Source organism: Phacochoerus africanus, chromosome 2 (genome assembly GCF_016906955.1).
Source record: "Phacochoerus africanus isolate WHEZ1 chromosome 2, ROS_Pafr_v1, whole genome shotgun sequence".
Taxonomy (NCBI): Eukaryota; Metazoa; Chordata; class Mammalia; order Artiodactyla; family Suidae; genus Phacochoerus; species Phacochoerus africanus.
The window spans coordinates 224,464,903-224,486,121 of record NC_062545.1 but is presented as its reverse complement, the minus strand read 5'-3'; the positions used below and the strand labels follow the sequence as shown (position 1 = coordinate 224,486,121).

Sequence of the window (21,219 nt, the reverse complement as noted above, 5' to 3'; positions counted from 1 at the left end):
CAGCTTCGGTTTCATTATTTGGCTCCATGAACCCAAACAAAAAGGATCTTCCCTCGCCAAGGCAGAGGGCGATAGGCCAGGTCAGGGCCCAAGCAGTGTCCACATGGCTTAATTCGATAACATGAGAAATTTCTAAAGAGATCATGCAGCCGATTGGTGACAATTGAGGGAAGGTGGGAGCCATGATTACCTGGCACTGAATTCAGGTTTTTTCCACAGCCTGGTTCTCTACCTCTTAGGCTTCCAGTTTTTCAAGGGAGTAAGCCCAAAGCAAAGATGATTCACACAGAGGTGGATCCAGTTGAGTCAAAGAAGACAGTTGTTTGTGGGTAATGACCCCGAGGAGCCCCACTTGGTTTCAACATTTGGGGATCAGTTCTCATCACATATGGTGATTTAACATTTTATCCTAGATGTTCTGCATGCTGTTCTACAGGAACAGAGGGATGACACACTTGTGAAAAGACACACCATTTGTATAAGTGACAGAGTGCCACTGTCTCTTTTAAAACCCAGGCAGGCCTGATCTTATAGAACCTGTTCTTGTATAAACTATGGCCTGGGTCCCTTTTTAAGCCAGGAGGGGAAGGGGAAACAACGAGAGATTTACTTACTAAATAGACGTCAAGCACAGAAGCATTATCATCCTGCATTTCCAGGGTGTTTGGCTCAGAAGTCAAATAGATGGTCCCCTCTTCCAAGGTAAAGGTTGAACTGGAAGGTAACCCTTTACTGGAAAAAGAAAGAAGAATGGTAAGCCAGTGTCCTTCAGAACAAAATCCTAGGACCCCTCCAAAATTATGGTTAAGGAGGCTGAGGTGGGAAAGCTTTTGGGGAAGAAAACAAATTTGGGGAGTTCGAAGGAGATATGGTGATACCTAGAGGTATGCTCACCTGAGTTGAAAGAATTTGGCCTTATGCGCAGTGCCTTTTCTCTGTCTGCTTCAGCCTATGAGACACTTATTTACATTTCTGAGAGGGGGTTTGTGGGCCCCACTCCTTTTGAGGGTGGACTGCTGGGAATCTCAAGGCCCACCAGTCATCTTTGACTTTGAATAGTTGATTCTTGTTGTTTACATCCTTCTCTCAACAGTATTTGTGCTTTGCTAGTATAGAAGATAATCTTGTGTCTCATTAGCATTGATGACTTCTTTCCATTTTTTTCTTGGCATGAAAGGTTCAGTTACATCCATGGTTCTCAAACTTAAATGTGTGTGGAGTTCCTGATGTGGCATAGCAGGTTAAGAATCTGACTGCAGCGGCTTGGGGCTTGGGTGTTGCCATAGCAGCAGTGGCTCAGATTCCATCCCTGGCTGGAGAACTTCCCATATGCCTTGGGTGTGGCCATAAACAAACAAAACCTCCAAAACACCTAAATGTGCATCAGAATTCCTGGGGTGGGGGGGGGGGGAGGCGGGGCTGGTAAAAGCCCAGTCTCCTGGGCCCCAGCCCCAGAGTTTGATTCATTGAGTCTGAATGGAGCCCAGGAGTCTGCACTCCTAACAAGCTCCTAGGTGATGCTCTTGCTGCTGGTCCAAGGCTGACACCTGGAGTAACAATGAATGACATCAATACTGATCACTCTGTTATGTGCTTTGTGAGAACTGTCTGGGTGTACCTTTAGTAACAAGGGCGACAACATGATATTGTCCTGATATGATTGTCATGATATGATAATGAGGGTTTTTTTCTTTTTTTTTCTTTTTAGGGCCACACCCATGGCATATGGAAGTTCCCAGGCTAGGGGCTGAGTCAGCTACAGCTGCTGGCTTACACCACAGCCACAGCAACTCGGGATTTAAGCCCTGTCTGTGACCTACACCACAGCTCACAGCAACACCGGATCCTTAACCCACTGAGTGAGGCCAGGGATTACACCTGAATCTTCATGGATCCTAGTTGGGTTCGTTAACCGTTGAGCCACAAAGGCAACTCCCGATAAAGTGTTAAGTGTTGAAGTAATGGGTACATCTTGATGGTACTGGGAATTAATTTAGTGGCTCAGGAATGTACACTGAAATAAAAGCTATGTTTTTACCATGTGGAAACTTTCCATGAGATGGTTTTTGTGAGAACAAAATATCTGCAAGCAGGGATGGAAGCGTGTGATGGTGGCATTGTGGAAGAGATGCTGGCCAGCAGACACATAGGACAAGCCAGGCGGTGGGCTTTGGCTTTGCCTGGGCATGAGGCCTGGGAGCAGGAGTGCAGAAGACTGGCTTCAGCTCCGTGTTCCACAGGCCCGCCACCCTTGGGGCTGAGCTCTGAGCTCACCCTTTTGAAAACTCCCCATCTGAAACCATCCTCCGGATCTTGTCTGAGTTTTCCAGCTGGATAGGTGACCACCAAGGGCTTTACACTCCTCTGTCCTCCCCTAGTCTGGGAACTACATCTAATTCTACTTCTGTACACACTGGCTTATTCATTGAAGATACGTGAAATAGTTAGAAAACCTGAGCTTCTGAATATTAAAAAAAATCTGACAAAACAACTGCATGGGATCTTAATAAAGAAGGCTCATTTGCATAACATATAATGAATAAAGCTGAAGAATCCAGATGAGTAGTACGAGGAAAGGGAAGTGGGGCTCTTTCATAGGTCTTCCATCTGGTGATATTTGAGAATGTGGAGATTCAGGGATGAAAACCATCTCACTCTGGCTTCTTATATTTTCTCTTCAACTCTGGACACAGAAAAAAAAAGTCCTCTTGCTTTTCAAAAACCCAAGATGGGTGACACAACATGGGAAGCAGGCTGTCCTGACTGATTTTAAAGAGCAGAGTGAATGCGGCTTCTTTCCCTCAAGTTGTTGGCTTTATATTGTGAACCTTCACAGATTTCTTAGGTTAAATAAACCATCAGGTTTCAAGGGGTGCCGTCTGGAGAGGCACTACGTGGTAATGAACATTGCCCGGGTTATTTTTCGGATCAAGAGCAAAAATGCTTTTGCCTTTTAGCTGCTAAGATGCCACTCATTCATTACTCCTGTGGGTAGAGAACATTCCTGCCTGGTTAAGCCTTATGAGGGAGATGAACTCTTTACCTACTTAAACATCAAAGCAAGAAACAAAGTGGTCAGAAAATATGTAAGTGTGGCATGACTTTTGTCTTTTACCCCCCCCCCCCACTTTTTGGTTTACATTTTATACAATTAAAAAAGTCTCTAATAGCTTCTGAATTATTTTGTAAGTGTAATTTATTTGATGAAATTCAAATTTAAGTTTAACTCTTCTTGTCTGAGTTTTTATAGCTATGACTTTTTAACTATTTCCACCCTAAGATTAAGGGTATGGCCAAGAATATTCTAAAAGTGCTTTTTCCTTTTTAAAATTTATTTTTTTAAATAGCACATTTAGTATAAAATATAGAAAAAAATAATTCTCCTCTTTTTCCTGTCCTTTTGTGATTCAGAGTTCACCTCCTTAGGAGTAAATCCATTTTGCAAATATTTTTCAATCTAATATTTATGTTTCACTTTTGGAAACTATGAGTGAGCCACTAGTATAGTTAGGATCAAATTAAAATAGAAAAAAAATAGAATATTCTTCAGGATTTAACAGGTACATTTATCAATTATTTTAGCTAAAATATAACAGGATTACAGGGGAAAAAATACCACATTTCTTCAGTATCATATGGTCACATTTGATAAAATCAAATAAGCATCTTAAAAAAACCTTCTGTTACTTATGTTGTTTCTCACATATATTATAATTTCTTAGTAACAATATTCTGAGCATCCTTAAATTTGGGGGATAAAAATGAGGGTCACAGGGACTTATATCCAGATAATATAAAAACTCTTGTAGTACAACAATAAAAAGGCAAATAACCCAAATAAAAATGGGCAAAGCATCTGAACAGACATTCTCCAAAGCAGATATTCAAGTGGCCAATAAGTACATGAAAAGATGTTCAGCATCACTGGTGATTAGGGCAATGCAAATCAAAACCACAGTGAGATACCACTTTACACCCCCAGGATGGCGATAATAAAAAAGACAGATAATAATAGAATCTGTTGGGACAGATGTGGAGGCATTGGAGCCTTTCTTCACTGCTGATGGGCATGTAAGATGGTAGAGCTATACTGGAAAACAGTTTGGTGGATCTTAAAAACCATATGACCCAGCAGTTACACATGTTGGTATATATGTAAGGAAAGAGAAAACATACGTCTACATGAAAAACTTGCACACGAATACTCATAGCAGCATTACTCATAATTGCCAGCAAGTGGAAATAACTCAAACGTCCACCAATTGATGAATGGATAAATACTTCCCACAATGGAATATTATTTGGCAACTAAAAATAATAAAGTATTGATATGTGCAATTAACATGGATGACCAATGAAAACATGGTAAGTGAAAGAAGTTGGTCATAGAGGACCATGTGTTGTATAATTTCATTTAGGTGAAATGTATAGAATAGGCAAATCTACCAGATAGAAAGCAGGTTGGTGGTTGCCAGGGACATGGGTGAGGAAGCAACAGGGAGTGAGTGACTACTTTGAGTATGGGATTTCTGTTTATTCTATTGAGAATATTCCAAATTTGGATTCTGGTAGTAGTTACATAACTTTGTAAATATACTAAACCCACAAAACTGTATATTTTAAATGGTTGAATTTTATAGAAATTTCATGAGGCATCTAGGGGTCATGCTTCTTTTTTTTTTTTTTTTAGTTGAAATATAGTTTATTTACAATGTTGTGTTAGTTTCAGGTGTAAAGCAAAGTGATTTAGATACCTATATCTATATTAAAAAATATACATACACACACATATATATACAAAGATATACTTTTTCAGATTCTTTTCCATAATAGGTTATTGTAAGATATTGAATATAGTTTCCTGTGCTGTATAGTAAGTCCTTGTTTATATAATTTATATACAGTAGCTTGTATCTGCTAATTCCCAAATCCTAATTTATCTTTCCCCCCTTTCCCCTTTGGTAACCATAAGATCGTTTTCTATGTCTGTGAGTCTGTTTCTGTTTTGTAAATAGGTTCATCTGTATCGTCTCTTTACCTTTTTTTATTTTTTTTCAGTGGGTTAAGGATCCGGCATTGCCGTGAGCTGTGTATCATCTTTTTAGATTCCACAAATAAGTCATATCATATGATATCTGTCTTTGTCTGACTTACTTCACTAAGTATGATAGTTTCTAGGTCCATCCGTGTTGCTACAAATGGCATTGTTTCATTCTTTTTAATACCTATGTAATATTCCATTATATTTATGTACCTCATCTTCTTTATCCATTCATGTGTTGATGGCCATTTAGGCTGCTTCCATGTCTTGGATACTATAAATAGTGCTGCTATAAACATTATATCTATGTATCTTTTAGAATTAGAGTTATTTGCCTTTTCCAGATATATGCACAGGAGAGGGAATGCTGAATCATATGCGCCATATAACTCCATTTTTAGTGGTTTTTTTTTTTTTTTTTGAAGGAATCTCCGTACTGTTCTCCACAATGAGTATTCTCCAGTTAACACTCCCACCAACAGTGGAGGAGGGTTCCTAAGGGCCATGACTCTAAATTTGATGTCTTAGTACATAGTAATAGAAATACCAGAAATTTGATGGAATAGATATTTTCGGTCACATACATTTTGGACTTTTCTGTTTTGAATCAATCCTGATTTGTTTTCCAGTCATTCAGAAAACAGTTTCTTTTTCCTAAGAGAGAAAAAAAATCTAGTTGACCTGACATGAGAAAGCTGGGCTCTGCAATTTCAAGGTGTGAAGTGGAGAGAGAGTGCAAGCAGGTTGGGATAAGCCTGGGGACCATGTGCAGTGTCACAGAGCCAGCATGGCTGATGCATGAGCAGAGGTTAAGGGGGCCTTCATCCCAGAGGATGCTTTACCTACAAGATTGCAAACTGCTGGCCCACAGACCCAGTCTATCTGTGTGTTTTGGCCCAACTAGTTTTTTTTTTTAACTTTAAATGATTGCTATATTAAGAAACAGGAAATTCCCACAAAAACCTTTCTTATGAGAAACAAGAAGAACTGGCAACTCTGAGCCCACATTTCTGAGTAGCAATGAGATTGCGGCACGTCCTCGCCAGTTCCCCAGGGTCCCCACTGCTTTCTTCTGCGTCACACCCGGCCTGTTCGACGCATTTGCATCACCTCTGCCTGGCCCCTCTGTTTATGATCAGCTCATCATCTCTACTTCGATGATGAGGAAACTGAGGCCCAGGGAGGCCCAGTAATTTGCTCAAGGTCACACTGCAGTTGAAGAGGGTTAGGATCTGAACTTTGTTGTCCAATTAAACACCTTTTATATGGTCATCTCAGCTCAAAGTTTAGAAATTTGCCACTGCATAAACCTCAGCTTAAGAGCCTGAAAATAATGATATAAACCAGCAAAAAACAAACGCAGTATTTGGAGCTTGATGTGCACTATGGAGATCTTATGTTTGAGAAGAGTGATGATGGCCAGAAAGGTTTGGGCAAAATAGGCTTTACAAAGCAACCCATTTTTCTTTCTCACAAAGTTAAAATAGAATTACCATATGAGGCAGCAATTTCATTTCTGGGTGTATACCCCAAAGAATGGAAAACAGTCTCAGATATTTGTTCAGCTAGTGTTATGGGCTGAACTGTGTGCCTCCCTTGACCCTCTGTTTATATCTTGAAGTCCTTAATCCCCAGTACATGTCTGTCTTTGGAGACAGACTATATATTTATTTATTTTGGGGGGGCACACCCAGGGCATATGGAAGTTCACAGGCTAGGGGTTGAATCGGAGCTGCAGCTGCCAACCTATGCCACAGACACAGCAACGCCAGATCTGAGCCATGTCTAAGACCTACACCACAGCTCATGGCAACACTGGATCCTAAACCCACTGAGGGGGCCAGGAATCAAACACGTATCCTCATGGATCCTAGTCTGGATTGTTACTGATGAGCCACAACGGGAACTCTGGAGATAGGCTCTTTAAAGAGTTGATTAAGTGAGATCATCGGGGTGGCTTTCATCCAATACAATCCTTATAAGACGAGGAGGAGGTGAGGACACAGACATGCACAGAGAGCAACCTCAGTGAAGATAGGAAGATGGCCATCTACAAGCCAAGGGGAGAGGCTTCAGAGAAAACCAACCCTGCTGACACCATGATCTCAAACTTCCAGGCTCCAGAGCTATGAGACAATAAATTTCTGTTGTTTAAGCCACTTAGGCTGTGGTACTTTGTTATGGCAGCCCTAAAACTAACATACCATGTTCACAGTAGCATTATTCAGAGTAGCCAATAGGTGGTATAATTCCACTTACTTCCTCAAATAAGTAGTCAAATTCATAGAGATAAAGTAGAAGGGAGGTTGCCAGGGGCTGAGAGGGGGTGGGGGGAAATGGGGAGATGTTTAATGGGCAGAGAGTTTCAGTTTTGCAAGATGAAAAATTCTGGAGATTAGTTGCACAACAATGTGAATGTACCTAACACTGCTGAACTGTGCACTTAAAACTGGTTAAGATGGTAAATTGTATGTTATGTGTATTTTACCACAATTAAAAAAGCAACAGGAGTTCCCTTCATAGCTCAGTGGTTAATGAACCAGTCTAGCATCCATGAGGATACGGGTTTGATCCCTGGCCTCGCTCAGTGGGTTAAGGATCTGGCGTTGCCATGAGCTCTGGTATAGGTCGCAGACGTGTGGCTCAGATCCTGCGTTGCTATGGCTGTGGTGTAGGCTGGCAACTGTAGCTCTGATTTGACCCCTAGCCATATGGGAACTGCCATATGCCATGAGCACGGCCCTAAAAAGCAAAAAAAAAAAAAAAAAAAAAAAAAAGCAAAAAAAAAGGAACATAGTAAAAATATCTAATATATAACAAGAACAATAAAGCTATTTAACTTTCCAGTGTTTCAATACTTAAAACAACATATAAATATATAGCCCTATATAAATAACCAGGCATTTATACTGTAAAGCCTCCCCAAATGCACTCATAATAATCTGACATTAAATAGCAAATCTATGTAACCAACTCATTAATCTTTTAAAATGTTTGTTATCTTCATTATTCAGTATGTACTGAGTGAGATCAGAGTATAGAAATGGCATTTAACCGCCCTAAAAATCTTAGCTTAGGTATTGCCCAAGAAAGGATGAAAATACATTTTAGGGAAACAGACACTTGAGCTGATAAGATCTTAAAGTCAGGGCACGAACTTGGGAATCAGATAATTTGGCTTTGAATTCTGGCTCTTCCTCCAGCTGTGTGATACTGGATGTGTTTCTTAACCCCTCTGAATTCCAGTTTCCCACGTGTAAAATGAGAATAATAATAACATGTAGGGTTATTGGCATGATTAGTGATAACGAGAATGTACAACACAAACACTCATTTTTGCACCTTGTATTCTAGGTGCCAGGATGTAGCAGAGGTTAAAGTAAACAGAAATCTCTGCCTCTTGGAACTTACATAGAGCACTGAGGAAGACAGACAATAAAAAAAAAACAAACTTAAAATATGTATTATGTTGGTCACAAGCGCCAAGGAGAAAGATCCAGCACAGAAGAGAGAGACGTGAGTGGTGCAAACCAGGTCCAAGTAACACACTTTCCTTGTTCACCTGCTGGAGTTAGGGGTTTCAGGCATGAGTCAGACACCAAGGGACACATCCAAGTCCCTTATACTCCATGAGGCACTCAAGCTCTCAGAAGCATCCCACCAAAGCCCCTTTCCTTAGGCTGGACAGGCACCCCCCACCCTGAGGGCTCTCTCTCTTTAGATCTAAATATTCCAAGTTCCCTTCGTGGCTCAGCGGTTAACGAACCTGACTCAGATCCATGAGGATGAGGGTTCGATCCCTGGCCTCACTCAGTGGGTTAAGGATCTGGCATTGCCGTGAGCTGTGGTGTAGGTTGCAGATGCGGCTCAGATCCCGAGTGCTGTGGCTGTGGTGTAGCCTGGCAGCTGCAGCTCCAATTTGATCCCTAACCTGGGAACGTCTGTATGCCAAGGGTGAGGCCCTAAAAAGCAAAATAAATAAATAAATAAAGACGACATTCCAGCTGCCAATTCTTCTTAGCTTCTCTAGCTTTTTTTAAACATTGGAGGTGGGTGGTCAATGAAGCTTTTTGGACTTCCTTTGCACATCCTGCAGTTTCACACCTTGCTTTTGTTTGGGGGTCTCTGCTAAAACTGATAGTAAGAATATTTAATTTAACATTCTGTTATGTTGTATTTAGCAAAGGTTAGTAAAGGTTATACATGAATATGCTTCACATAAACACCTAAAATATTATCTGGGCTTTAAGAACTTTTGTAGTACATATCTGAATGTGTATGTCTAAGTCCATTGCTACTTAAAAAAATTAACGAAGTGCAATTGTTAAAAGAATAGGAAGATAATGCAAGAATAAACCATCCAGATGGACCATGATGAAGATAAGAAAGGGAATGTTTATATATGTGTAGCTGGGTCGCTTTGCTATACAGCAGAAATTGACACAACATTGTAAATCAACTATAATTTAAAAATGACAAAATGATGAATAAAAAAAGAATAAACCATCCAACCTAAATCAATGCATCCATAGCCTATAGTAACTTCCTTCTTTGAAGATGCCTTAAGTAGTAAAGGTAAGATATGTTTGCAAAAGGACTTTCACTTAAATGTTTACATCATGGATCAATTTCATGTTTTGTTTCTCTTTGGTTCTGACATTGGGGAACATTCTTGCTATTGCCCTGTTATCTTATTTCACTATTGTTTTCTGGGCACAAGCCTATTTGGAATCAATTTCGAATTTCTCTGGCTGAGAGTTTTCCAGATTCTGTCTTAAGGCTGACTCATAAGTGAAAGCCTCTCTCAGGAGTAAATGCCTTCTAACCCAGTGATCCCGTCAGAGGGCCTGCCATTCCTCAGTTTGCAGCTTGGGAAGATCCCATTTCTGGAAGCGATTTGTAAGTGAATGGGTTTAAGCATCTGGCCAGCTGCCTGGGTTCCGTACCAGCAGGTTTTGCCACAATTCCCTCAATTCAGACTGTCTGAGGGCTAATTGCACCTGATTTGCAACAAGGCACTCAGGAAACTGTTAATCTATCCAGTTCTGTTCTTCCCTTGTCAAAGCAGGGGAGCTGCCAATATTCTTCCGCTGCCAAGTGCTCTGGTCTCTGCACACATCACAAACTTGTCACAGGTGAGAGCAGTACAAGGAGGGGGAATTTCACATCCTCCCAGCTCTCTCTGGGGGCTGACGTTAATGGTTCTCTGACGCCGCGCAGGCCTCTCTGTCATTTACAAAAATGTTCCTTTCTGTTACCAGCAACATTAGTTTGGCTTCACTGGACAGCATTAGCCTGGCTGGACTGCTAAAAACAGTCATCGATAATTTTATAGCCTGGAACACTCTGATTTCTGTTTGCAGACCTAATGAGTGTTTTATAGCTAATTCTCAAGGGGGCATTTGCTCAGAGCACATATGGTACAAAGCACATTTTTTGTCTTTTCAAAGTCATCCTCTCGCTGCCTTAATATTGTTTTGTCAAAGTAATAACATGATACATCACACCATAGAGATGACTGACGATGAAATAAACAACCTCCTGCTCTCACCTGCACACCAGTCATCTCTCCAAGGGCAGCACCTTTTACCATTTCTCTTTTTAGCCCTTCTGGTGGTTCTCTTTGTGTCTTTTTGATAAATCAGGGAATAAAAGATATTCTCAACCCAAGACAGCATCTATTGATTCAATATAAAAGATGTTTGCCTTCCCCTGTTTTGCACTTCCTCCCAACATTTGCTATTTATTTTTTATTTTGTCGCTGTAAATCACATACTTATAACCTTTTCTATTCCATCAATCACATGCCATATAGCCTTATTTTTTTCATATTTTAAAATCTTGTCCCTGCTTTCCTCTCTCATTTTTGTATTAGGTACGCTTAAAAAGATTTTTAAAAAATCTCTACTTTGTCATGGCTGTTAATATTTATATTTCTTTATTATTTCTTTAACAATTCTTTATTTATTGTTATTTTGCAGCTATAACCCGTTTTCCTTCTTTGTCCATGAACTGATTCTAAAATTAGAAAATCTATACATAGATTTATATTATTTATTATGACTATGTAAATACTGTTAACGCCTGGCCGACAGTGAGTTAGGGTTACATTTCCCTCTATGGATTCAAAATCATGATTGCTGGGTCTTGAAAAGAAAAATATTCCCATCGTTAAGGTTAAATGGAGTCTTTTTTTTTTTAACTTTTGCTTAAATTCATACCATGTTTAGGTTGCTTCATGTTTAGAAGTCTTTGCCCTTTAGAAATGGGATAAAACCTAGGGAGCCTCTGACTAGGGATGGGGTCCTGACTATGAGCCCCGTTTCTTGAATTATGGGTTATAATGCTGGGAAATTCATGATGCTGAGCTCCTGGGTCCTCCTTTGTAAATAAGAATGTCAGTCCCGGCCCAGCCCACTTCCCAGGCCCATCAAGAGGACTAAGACCATGCAAGCGCAAGAAAGGCCGACAGAAGGTAAAGCTTTTCTGTATAAATCACTGGGAGTATCACTATGACTTTTACCTCTGGGACTCTGCCATTTCCTGGGGGCGGGGGTACTTGAGGAGGTCTGCTTGAATAGAGATGAAAAGAATTCTTTTTCTGCTAGTCTAAATTCAGCTACCGGAACAGTCACTGATAACGAATGTGGACAGGAAAGCTCTACTTGCAGAGAAAATCCACAAGTACAGTCTAGCCTCACTTAAAGGCTGCAAGTACTTGTTCAGTCCTTGCGACACATCTGCATAAGGGCAGGCCGATTCCAGCACGAGTGAGGCACTTCTGATGCGCTGGTCAAGCTGACACCCACTTCTGCTGAGATGGTCAAGCTGACACCGTGAGCCCATCTTGGAAAAGCTTGTCTCCCTCTGGGGGCATGGAGGGGGGTGGTGGTGGAGGCTGCTCTAGGGTGTGGAGCTCCAGAACTCGGGCACTGAGGTTCCCATGTGCAGCCTGCAGTGTCGGCCTGCAACTAGTCTCATGCCCTTGCTGGGATGAGCGTCTCCTTCACATCCAGTTCCTTGGGTAAGTGTACACCCATGCGTGCAAGACACCCAGTGTGGACCAGGGAGGTGGGAAGCCCTTGGCCATGGTCACTGCATCCAGACTGCTTTACCACCCACCTTCCAACCTGACAGGAGGCTTTCAGAGGGAACTGCTTTCTTTTTGTGTTTTTTCCTTTACAGCCATGAGCAGGGCTGCTGCTCCTCCTTGCCCTCCCACTTCAGCTATTTTTAGCAAGGAGGCTGCTGTTTCTAAGGGAGGCGAGCAGAGCAGCAAGCTCTCTTTTTGGAATCAAACAGTGGCTGCCTTATGGGTCTAGCACTTAGTTTAACCGTCCCCTCTCTCCCCACCTAAGTGACGCCCAAGGCACGGAGCTGGCTGCAGACACAGCATAGGGAGCAGCACTTTGAACTGGCAAAGAGAAGCAAACAATGTGTGGCCAGGCCTATTAGTTCTGGGGACAGGAAGCCGCAGCTGCTGAGAGAGCTGGCAGCAATGGAGCTCCTGCCACCAGCAGCCTCAGAACCAAGCAGAGGAAGGAGGCAGGAGGGCCTCCCTTGGAGGAAGGCATGTTTATGTATGGGGGTGGTGGCTGGAGGGAGAATGCTTTCAAAAAGGAACCCCCATCCAAGTTCGGGGAACTTGTTCGTCGTATTTTTCTAGGAGCTTTATTTTCCTTTTCAACACCTCCCACACACATTTAAAGCTAACAGTCCTCACTGACGGTGATATTTATACAGTGATGATTGTGTTACAGACATTATTTCATTTAATCATCAAAGATAGCCATGTTGGGTTGAGTCTCTTCCTGTTTATACCGTGCATATGAGTTTTAAGGCTAACGTGTCTTACCACAATTAATAAATGGGGCCACACGGGATTTGAACCCAGGCCTGACTCTGGAGCAATGCCACGTGGTGCACCTATGGCCCCAAGCTGTCCAACCAGAGCAGAGAATTCGCCCTGTGCTGTGTTCACGGGGTTCAATTATAAGAGAAAAAGGGATTTAAATAAATTTGCTTTCTCACGACAAATCTATTATTACAAATAAGTCTTGATTAAAACTATCAACTTTCAGAGTTCCCATTGTAGCGCAGCAGAAGTGAATCAGACTAGGAACCATGAGGTTGCGGGTTCCATCCCTGGCCTCACTCAGTGGGTTAAGGATCTGGCGTTGCCATGAGCTGTGGTGTGGATTGCAGACACTGCTCAGATCCGGCATTGCTGTGGCTGTGGCATAGGCTTCAGCTGTAGCTCTGATTACACCCCTAGCCTGGGAACTTCCATATGCCACGGGTGTGCCCACAAAAAGACAAAAGACAAACCCCCCCCCCCAAAATAAAAAAAAAGTGTCAACTTTCCAAAAGAAAACAAAGGGGAATATCTCCTTGACCTTGGGAGGTCATGACTAGGAAGGGGCAGAAGGGAACTTTCTGGTGTGATGAGAACATCCTTTTTTTTTTTTTTAGGCCCACACCTGCAGCATATGTAGATTCCCAGGCCAGGGGTTGAATCGGAGCCTGGCTGCTGGCCTACGCTACAGCCACAGCAACGCCAGATCTGAGCCGCATCTGCAACCTACACCCACAGCTCACAGCAACACTGGATCCTTAACCCACTGGGCAAGGCCAGAGGTTGAACCTGCATCCTCATGGATGCTAGTCAGATTCGTTAACCGCTGAGACATGCACAACGGGAACTCCGGAATGTGCTTCATCTTGATTTGTATGATGGTTACTCGAGTGTACACATCTGTCAAAGTTCATAAGAACTGAATGTTTTATTATACACAAATACTTCAACAATGAACTGTCAGCATCAAAAAGAGTGTGTTTCTACTCGCAAAACTGTAACTCCTCCACTCAAATGTCTACTGAGTGCCCATTTCATTTTTTTATACTAAAAGTGAAAAATAAGTTGGTAAACAGTTCACACATGGCTGGGTCACTAACTTAAGGAGGTTTCAAAAAGCTGGGGACATGATAAATATTAAAAAAGAAGAAAACAACTATGACTATTATAGAATATAAAAAGGCAACCCCCCACTCAAAATATTAAAAACCTTCACAATCAATGTGATTTTGAGTGGACTTATGAGTACTAAACAGTTTCTGCTCTTGTGAAAACATGTTTTCCTGTTTGTATTTGGCAGAGTCTAATACCACGATTAGTTCTCTTCTCAGAGCTCTTCTTATCCATGGAGTTGAGAGACGATATAGTTAAACTGGCCCCAGAGGTAGAGCTTAGGGGGATTAAAAAAAACTAGAATGTAAGCAGTCCACAAACATCCCCCAGATAAGTGGCATGTGCTGAAAACAGTACTCTCTAGCTAGAGAAAAGCACCACAGAGGCCACAGCAACTGGGGGCCTTTAAATCACAGGGGACCCACAGCCTCCATGGTGTGTAGAAGAATAAGTGAGGGGCAGAAGAATAAGAGGCAGGATAGCTGATTTCTGGTACCAGCCTGGTCCTAAGTAGTGGTGTATGCTGTATTTGGATAAGCCATTTAACTGCCTTGAGCCCCAGTTTGCTCCTCTGTAAAAATCGGGGCTTTGAGCGTGGTGAGGGCCTTCCAGCTTCCAAAAGCTTTGATCCTTAGCCTAGTTGGCCCTCTTTCAACTTCCCCAGAAAACCACATTTGAGATCAGAGCAGCATATCAGGGATACAGTCTCCCAAAATGGAAATGCCCATGCTGTGTAAGCTAAGGGAACCAAAAGGGTTTAAAATAAAATGAGCAAGTAATTTCCAACCACAGCACCATTATCCCCTCTACTGCACTTCAATGACATAATTGAATGGATGGTGGTTTGTAATAAGATACTCTGAAATCTCTTTACACTGGCTTCCTATCAGGACTGGGGGAAAAAAATCCAGAAAAAGAAAGCTTTATTTGGAGATATGGTTCTATAGGTTAAGTTGTGTCCCCTAAAATTCGTATGTTGACATCCAAGCCTCTGGAACCTCAGAGTTTATTTGGGAATAAAGTCATTGCAGATGTAATTAGTTAAGATGAGGTCAGACTGGAGGAGGCTCATAATGGTAGGGCCCCACTCTACTTCAGTATTACTGCTGTTCTTTTGAAAAGGGGAAATCTGAACACAGACATGCACACAGGAAGGATGCCATGTAAAGACGAAGGCAGATTGTTTCCATGTCCCGGGTATTGTGAATAGTGCTGCAGTGAACACAGGGGTACAGATGAATGGATTAAGAAGATGTGGTACATATATACAATGGAATACTACTCAGCCATAAAAAAGAACAAAATAATGGCATTTGCAGGAACATAGATTCAACTAGAGATTCTCATACTAAGTGAAGTCAGAAAGAGAAAGACAAATACCATATGATATCACTTATACATGAAATGTAAAACATGGAACAAATGAACCTATCTACAAAAGAGAAACAGACTCACAGACATAGAGAACAGACTTGTGATTGCCAAAGGGGAGGGGGAGGAAGTGGGATAGACTGGGAGTTTGGGGTTAGTAGAGACAAACTATAACATTTAGAATGGTTAAGCAACGAGGTCCTATTGTACAGCACAGGGAACTATATCCAATTTCTTGGGATAGACCATGATGGAAGATAGCATGAAAAAAAAGTATGTATATATATGTATCACTGAGTCACTATGCTATACTGCAGAAATTGATACAACATTGTAAGGCAACTATACTCTAATAAAAGTAAAATAAAATTTAAAAAAGATGAAGATAGAGATCAGGTGATGCCTCTGTAAGCCAAGGAATATCAAAGATTAACAGGAAATCACCAGAAGGCAGGTGACAAGCATGGAACAGATGTATCCCTATGGTCCTCAGAAGGAAGCAATACAGCCAATATCTTGGACTTCTGGCCTCCGGAATGGTGAGACCATGTATTTCTGTTATTTAAGCCACCCAGTACATGGTACTTGTTATGGTCGCCCTAGCAAACTAATACAGGTGGTATAAATTCTTAAAGGGAAATCTTGCCTTGGCCAGTAGGCTGGCTCACTAACTTTCCTGCCCTTTCTTCAGCCCTTAATACTGGTAACATTAACCTACAGGAAATTTATAATTTGGGTAGCTGAAAAAAATGACATTCCTATTCTTTGCTAAATACAACATTTCCTGTTTCCTGTTTGCTTTTTTTGGCTGCACCCACAGTGTGCAGAAACTCTAGAACTAGGAATCAAACCTGTGCCACAGCTGCGACCTGAGCCATAGCAGTGACAGCGCCAGATTCTTAACTGCCTGCTCCACCAAGGGAAGTCCAACATTTCTTGTTTTTAAAAAGCCACAAGGGATCAGGAAGAAGCAGGATGGATGTGGAGTTAAGGGATGGTAGATGAAAATTATTACATTTGGGATGGTAAGCAATGCAGTCCAACTGTACAGCACAGGGAACTATGTCCAATCTCAACTCTTGGAGTAAGGATGTATATACATATGACTGGGTCACCATGATGTATGGCAGAAATTGACACAACACTGTAAATCAACTATACTCTAATAAAAAGGCATTTCAGTAAAATCCACCAAACATTTGTTGAGCCTTTATTATCTACCAGGAATCTTTTTTCTTTTTTTGTCTTTTTGCCTTTTCTAGGGCCACACCCCAGGCATATGGAGATTCCCAGGCTAGGGGTCCAATCGGAGCTGTAGCCGCCAGCCTATGCCAGAGCCACAGCAATGCAGGATCCAAGTTGTGTCTGCGACCTACACCACAGCTCAGCAACGCTGGATCCTTAACCTGCTGAGCGAGGCCAGGGATTGAACCCTCGACCTCATGGTTCCTAGTAGGATTCGTTAACTACTGAGCAAGGATGGGGACTCCCCTCTACCAGGAATCTTTAGAGAGTGTTTGTGTCTTAGCTTTTGGACTTGACTCAGGTCCTCCTCAGGTCAATGTGCTAAACATGCATGGGTTGAAACAACCACCCTCAGCATGTAAGTGGCATCACTGAGTCAAAATCCAAATTACTATCAAGTCTGCAGAGGCTGCTGGAAAAAAGTAATAGAAGAACAGATTACCAGGCAGCTTTGCTATCACAGATGAACACTGTAATCATCACTGTTCAGGGCTATTGGAAAACCATAAGCAGAATTGATTTTTAGTGCACCTGCTAGCTTTCAAAAGGTGCAGGATGACAGCAAGTTTTCTCATACGTGGCTAGGCCAACACCAAACTAATTACAAGCTCTGACTTGAATAATCAGAAAGTGTCACAGAAAGCACTGGTCTCTTTTGGACAGGTCAACACTCTGTCCTGAGTCATTAGGAGCATAAGCAGTTTAGGAAGTGAGAAATCGAATAAAGCTCCAGTTTGCAAAGGATGGGAGGTGGCTGGCTGACATGGGAGGTATATTGGATTGATGTCTCTGAGAACTGGGATTCATTCTGGTTTCCAGATCATGGCTCAGCTTTAATATTTTTTTTTTCATCTTTTGTCCTTTTTTAGGGCCACACCTGGGGCATATGGAGGTTCCTAGGCTAGGGGTCTAATTGGAGCTGAAGCTGCCGGCCTCTGCCACAGCCACAGCCACAGCCACAGCAATGCCAGATCTGAGCTGTGTCTGTGACCTACACCACAGCTCACTGCAACGCTGGATCCTTAACCCACTGAGCAAGGCCAGAGATAGAACCTGCAACTCATGGTTTCTAGTTGGATTCACTTCCACTGCACCACAATGGGAACTCCTTTTTTTTTTTTTTTTTTGCTTTCATAATTTCTGACTGTGGTCCTTTTATATACAAAATCCTGCCTGTAAATTAGGGAACAAAACTAAGTGCTTTATAGTCAAAGGTCAGGACACCCCATTTGCTTCAAGAGTGGTTCACCAACTTGACTGTGCACTAGAATAGCCAACAGGTCCAGGAAGCTGCATTTTTACCAACTTGCAGTTTTAAAACCTATACTTTAAGAAATATGGCCTCACAGACACAGGAAGAAAAATACTGCATGATTTCACTTATATGAGAAGGTTTCCGGTGCTCTCACTAAACACACACACACACACAGACACAGACACACACACACACTTCCAATCTGAAGATAAAATAAGTCCTGGGGACGTAATATACATGGTGACTATAGTTAGCAATACTGTTTGTACGTTGGAAAGTTGTAAAGAGAGTAGATCTCAAAAACAAAGAAAATCAAAACAAACCAACCACAAAAAAGAGACACAAAATAGTTCCTACTTTCTCCTAAGAGTCAATAATCTAGTGAAGGAAAGAAATAAGCTAACTTTGAGTAAATAAAACCAAGACTTGGTTTCAAAAAAAAAAAAAAAAGGTAACCCTGTGAGGAGATGGATATGTTAATTAGCTTGCCTATAGTAATCATTTCATGATATGTATCAAATCACCATGAGATACGCTTCAAATATATACCACTTTTATTAAAAATATATACTGTAAAAAATGTTCTGGCGGAGAACAGTTTGTAATCACCTGTGCAAAACAACCACAGGAAATATAATACATTCCAAATATATTTAGGGTGAGAAAACTTTGATGCATTACATATGTATATTTCTTATGTAATTTTTTGGAAACCAGTATTTTGGAGAAATTTGCCATAGCCTTTCAAGTTAATGTATCAGGTGGTCATAAATAAATACTAAAATCTAAAAACAAAAAAAAAAGAAAGAAAAAAGAGAAATACTGGCTTAAAAGAATGGTAAGGCAGTAGGATGTGCAGCCTGGCAACAGTGTGGGTTGTGTTCACGGGTGATGGAGGACCAGAAGGGTCCATCCTGGGAATTCAGCAAAACAGGAGGAGGATGTTGGTCACTGCTGAAGTGCCCTGCCCATGCCTTTGCGGTTGGATGCTGGCTCTGCCCTGCAGCTGGTGTTGAGAGTGACTAGAAAGGTTGGCATCCAGCTCCACAGGCTGTACTTGGCTGGTGTTTAGGAGCTTTGAAATACCACTGACTTTACTGGGGTCAGATATGTAGCCCTTTATGATGTGTCACCATGAAGAAATTCTATCTTCCGGAAAGCACACATAAGTCAAATGAGTAGGCACTTTGTAAAACACTATAAAAGAGGCTACCCGGGAGTTCCCACTGTGTCTCCAGGGAAATGAATCCGAATAGGATCCATGAGGATTTGGGTTCAATCCCTGGCCTCACTCAGTGGGTTGGGGATCTGGCGTTGCCGTGAGCCATGGGGTAGGTCGCAGATGTGGCTCAGATCCCAAGTTGCTGTGGCTGTGGGGTAGGCCAGCAGGTGTAGCTCCGATTTGACCCCTAATCTGGGAACTCCCACATGCTGCAAGTGTGGCCCTAAAAAAGCAAAAAAATAAAAAAAGAGGCTACCCATTGTTTTCCACTGTTCACATAACGGATGTCTTGTTATGTGTCAATGTGTTTAGCAATCTGTCAATGCAAATATTAATGCTTATAAGTTGTCACTGTAATTATACGCTTTTTCATTTATTCTCCCTACTCTGGAGAAGTCTAAATTATCCATTCTTGGAGTTTGATTTAAGCTCTAGTTATTTTGGATAATGCCTATCTTTCATAAGCATGTCTACATCCTCTTAATGTGAAATTTCTCAATGGCTATTAATAAAGATGCTCTCAGAGGATTTACCATTTAGAGTCCTCCCCAGCAGGTCCTTAGATGATGTCGTTATATGACATCTGAAGTGATTTAGGAAGAGGCGCTTGAAAGCTTTGGTTCTGCCCTAGTGGTTTCCTCTTCTAACCAGTGTTACTTAGCGGGGACTTAGGTGGTTACTCCATCTCACCGAGCTTGTTCCTTATCCATATAATACTGACACAATCACTTTCCTTATTTATCACAAGGTTGACATGAATAATTTATATGCAAGTGTCTATCATGTGCCCTGCCCTTGGAAAGTACCTATTAAATGTCTCCTTCTCCACTAAAACTGGAGGTGTCTGATTTTACTTTCCTCATTGTCTCTTTTTCTCTAGCAATATAACAGCATTTGTGAGGATTTAGTGAGGTGACTTATAAAGTCTATACCTTGTATTGAATACATTTTAGCTGTTATTAGTATCAGCACTGAAGATAATTATAATAGACATTCTATGGACTTCAGTAGCACATAAGGAGTGGTGTGCTAGTACATGTTTAATAACCAGGATTTGGGGAAAATGTGTGTGTATATATATGTTTATAATAAATTTTACTGATGGAGAATGTGTAGTACACAATTTACAAATAATAAAATATGCCATATTCTTGACTGTAAATTCCATATAACTCATTGATTGTCTTAGAATGCTTTGTTGATTTTTGTGGACTTTTTGCATCCACGGACAACTTATGAATGACACTAAAATGAAATAAATTAAATAAATCTATTAGAACTTCACTCATTTTTGTCAATGATGAGAGCTACTTCTCTGATGAATGGAAAAATCGTTTTTAAATAATAGAACAATACTTGCTCATTTTTTTTAAGCTATTGATAATGCAGTGGCTATACATATGACACACTGAAGTTTTAAAAGTAAATGATTAACAAAACAACAAACCTAGCCCTGACTTAACAGCACTTGACAACTGCCATAGAATAAATACTTCTACTTCAATTTAAATACTTCTACTTTAGGCATTCCCATCATGGCTCAACAGTTAATGAATCTGACTAGTATCCATGAGGATGCAGGTTTGATCCCTGACCTCACTCAGTTGATTAAGGATCCAGCATTGCCATGAGCTGTGGTTGTAGGTTGCAGACGTGGCTCAGATCCAGCAATACTATGGCTGTGGTGTAGGCTGACAGCTACAGCTCTGATTTGAGCCCTAGCTGGGAACCTCCATATGCTCTGGGTGCAGCCCTAAAAAGACAAAAAAAAAAGTATAAATACTTCTACTTTAATTTATCGATGTTATGTGGCTGAATGAAGAGGTGGAAGGAAATGCATCATAGCAAACCATCATATAGCACCCACGTGATACAGATCCAATACACATAAATAACCTCAGGGCAAATAATAGTAGATATGTAGTAAAATAACCAGGAAGGGATGATTTTTGAGTTATGACCTTTAAAAAATATATAACTCATTTAGTTGTAAATTTATGTAATTTAATCTCTATTAATGGTTGTGCTTAATAACTGGCTCACAGAATTTGACAGATGACTCTCAAGAAACAGGAGGAGCAGGCTCCAGCCCACCACTGGACAAAGGCAAAAGGAAA

The 21,219-nt window shown here is 41.2% G+C and overlaps 1 protein-coding gene across 2 annotated transcripts in view; it reads right to left on the bottom strand.

Moving 5' to 3' along the window:
* The window catches only part of PIP5K1B (phosphatidylinositol-4-phosphate 5-kinase type 1 beta), a 350,208-nt gene that overhangs the window by 23,232 nt on the left and 305,757 nt on the right, over positions 1-21,219 (bottom strand). For both annotated transcript variants that reach the window (XM_047767738.1, XM_047767739.1), the window contains exon 14: positions 615-732. In XM_047767738.1, the coding sequence (XP_047623694.1) occupies positions 615-732 (118 nt within the window). The remainder of the gene's footprint in view (positions 1-614; positions 733-21,219) is intronic.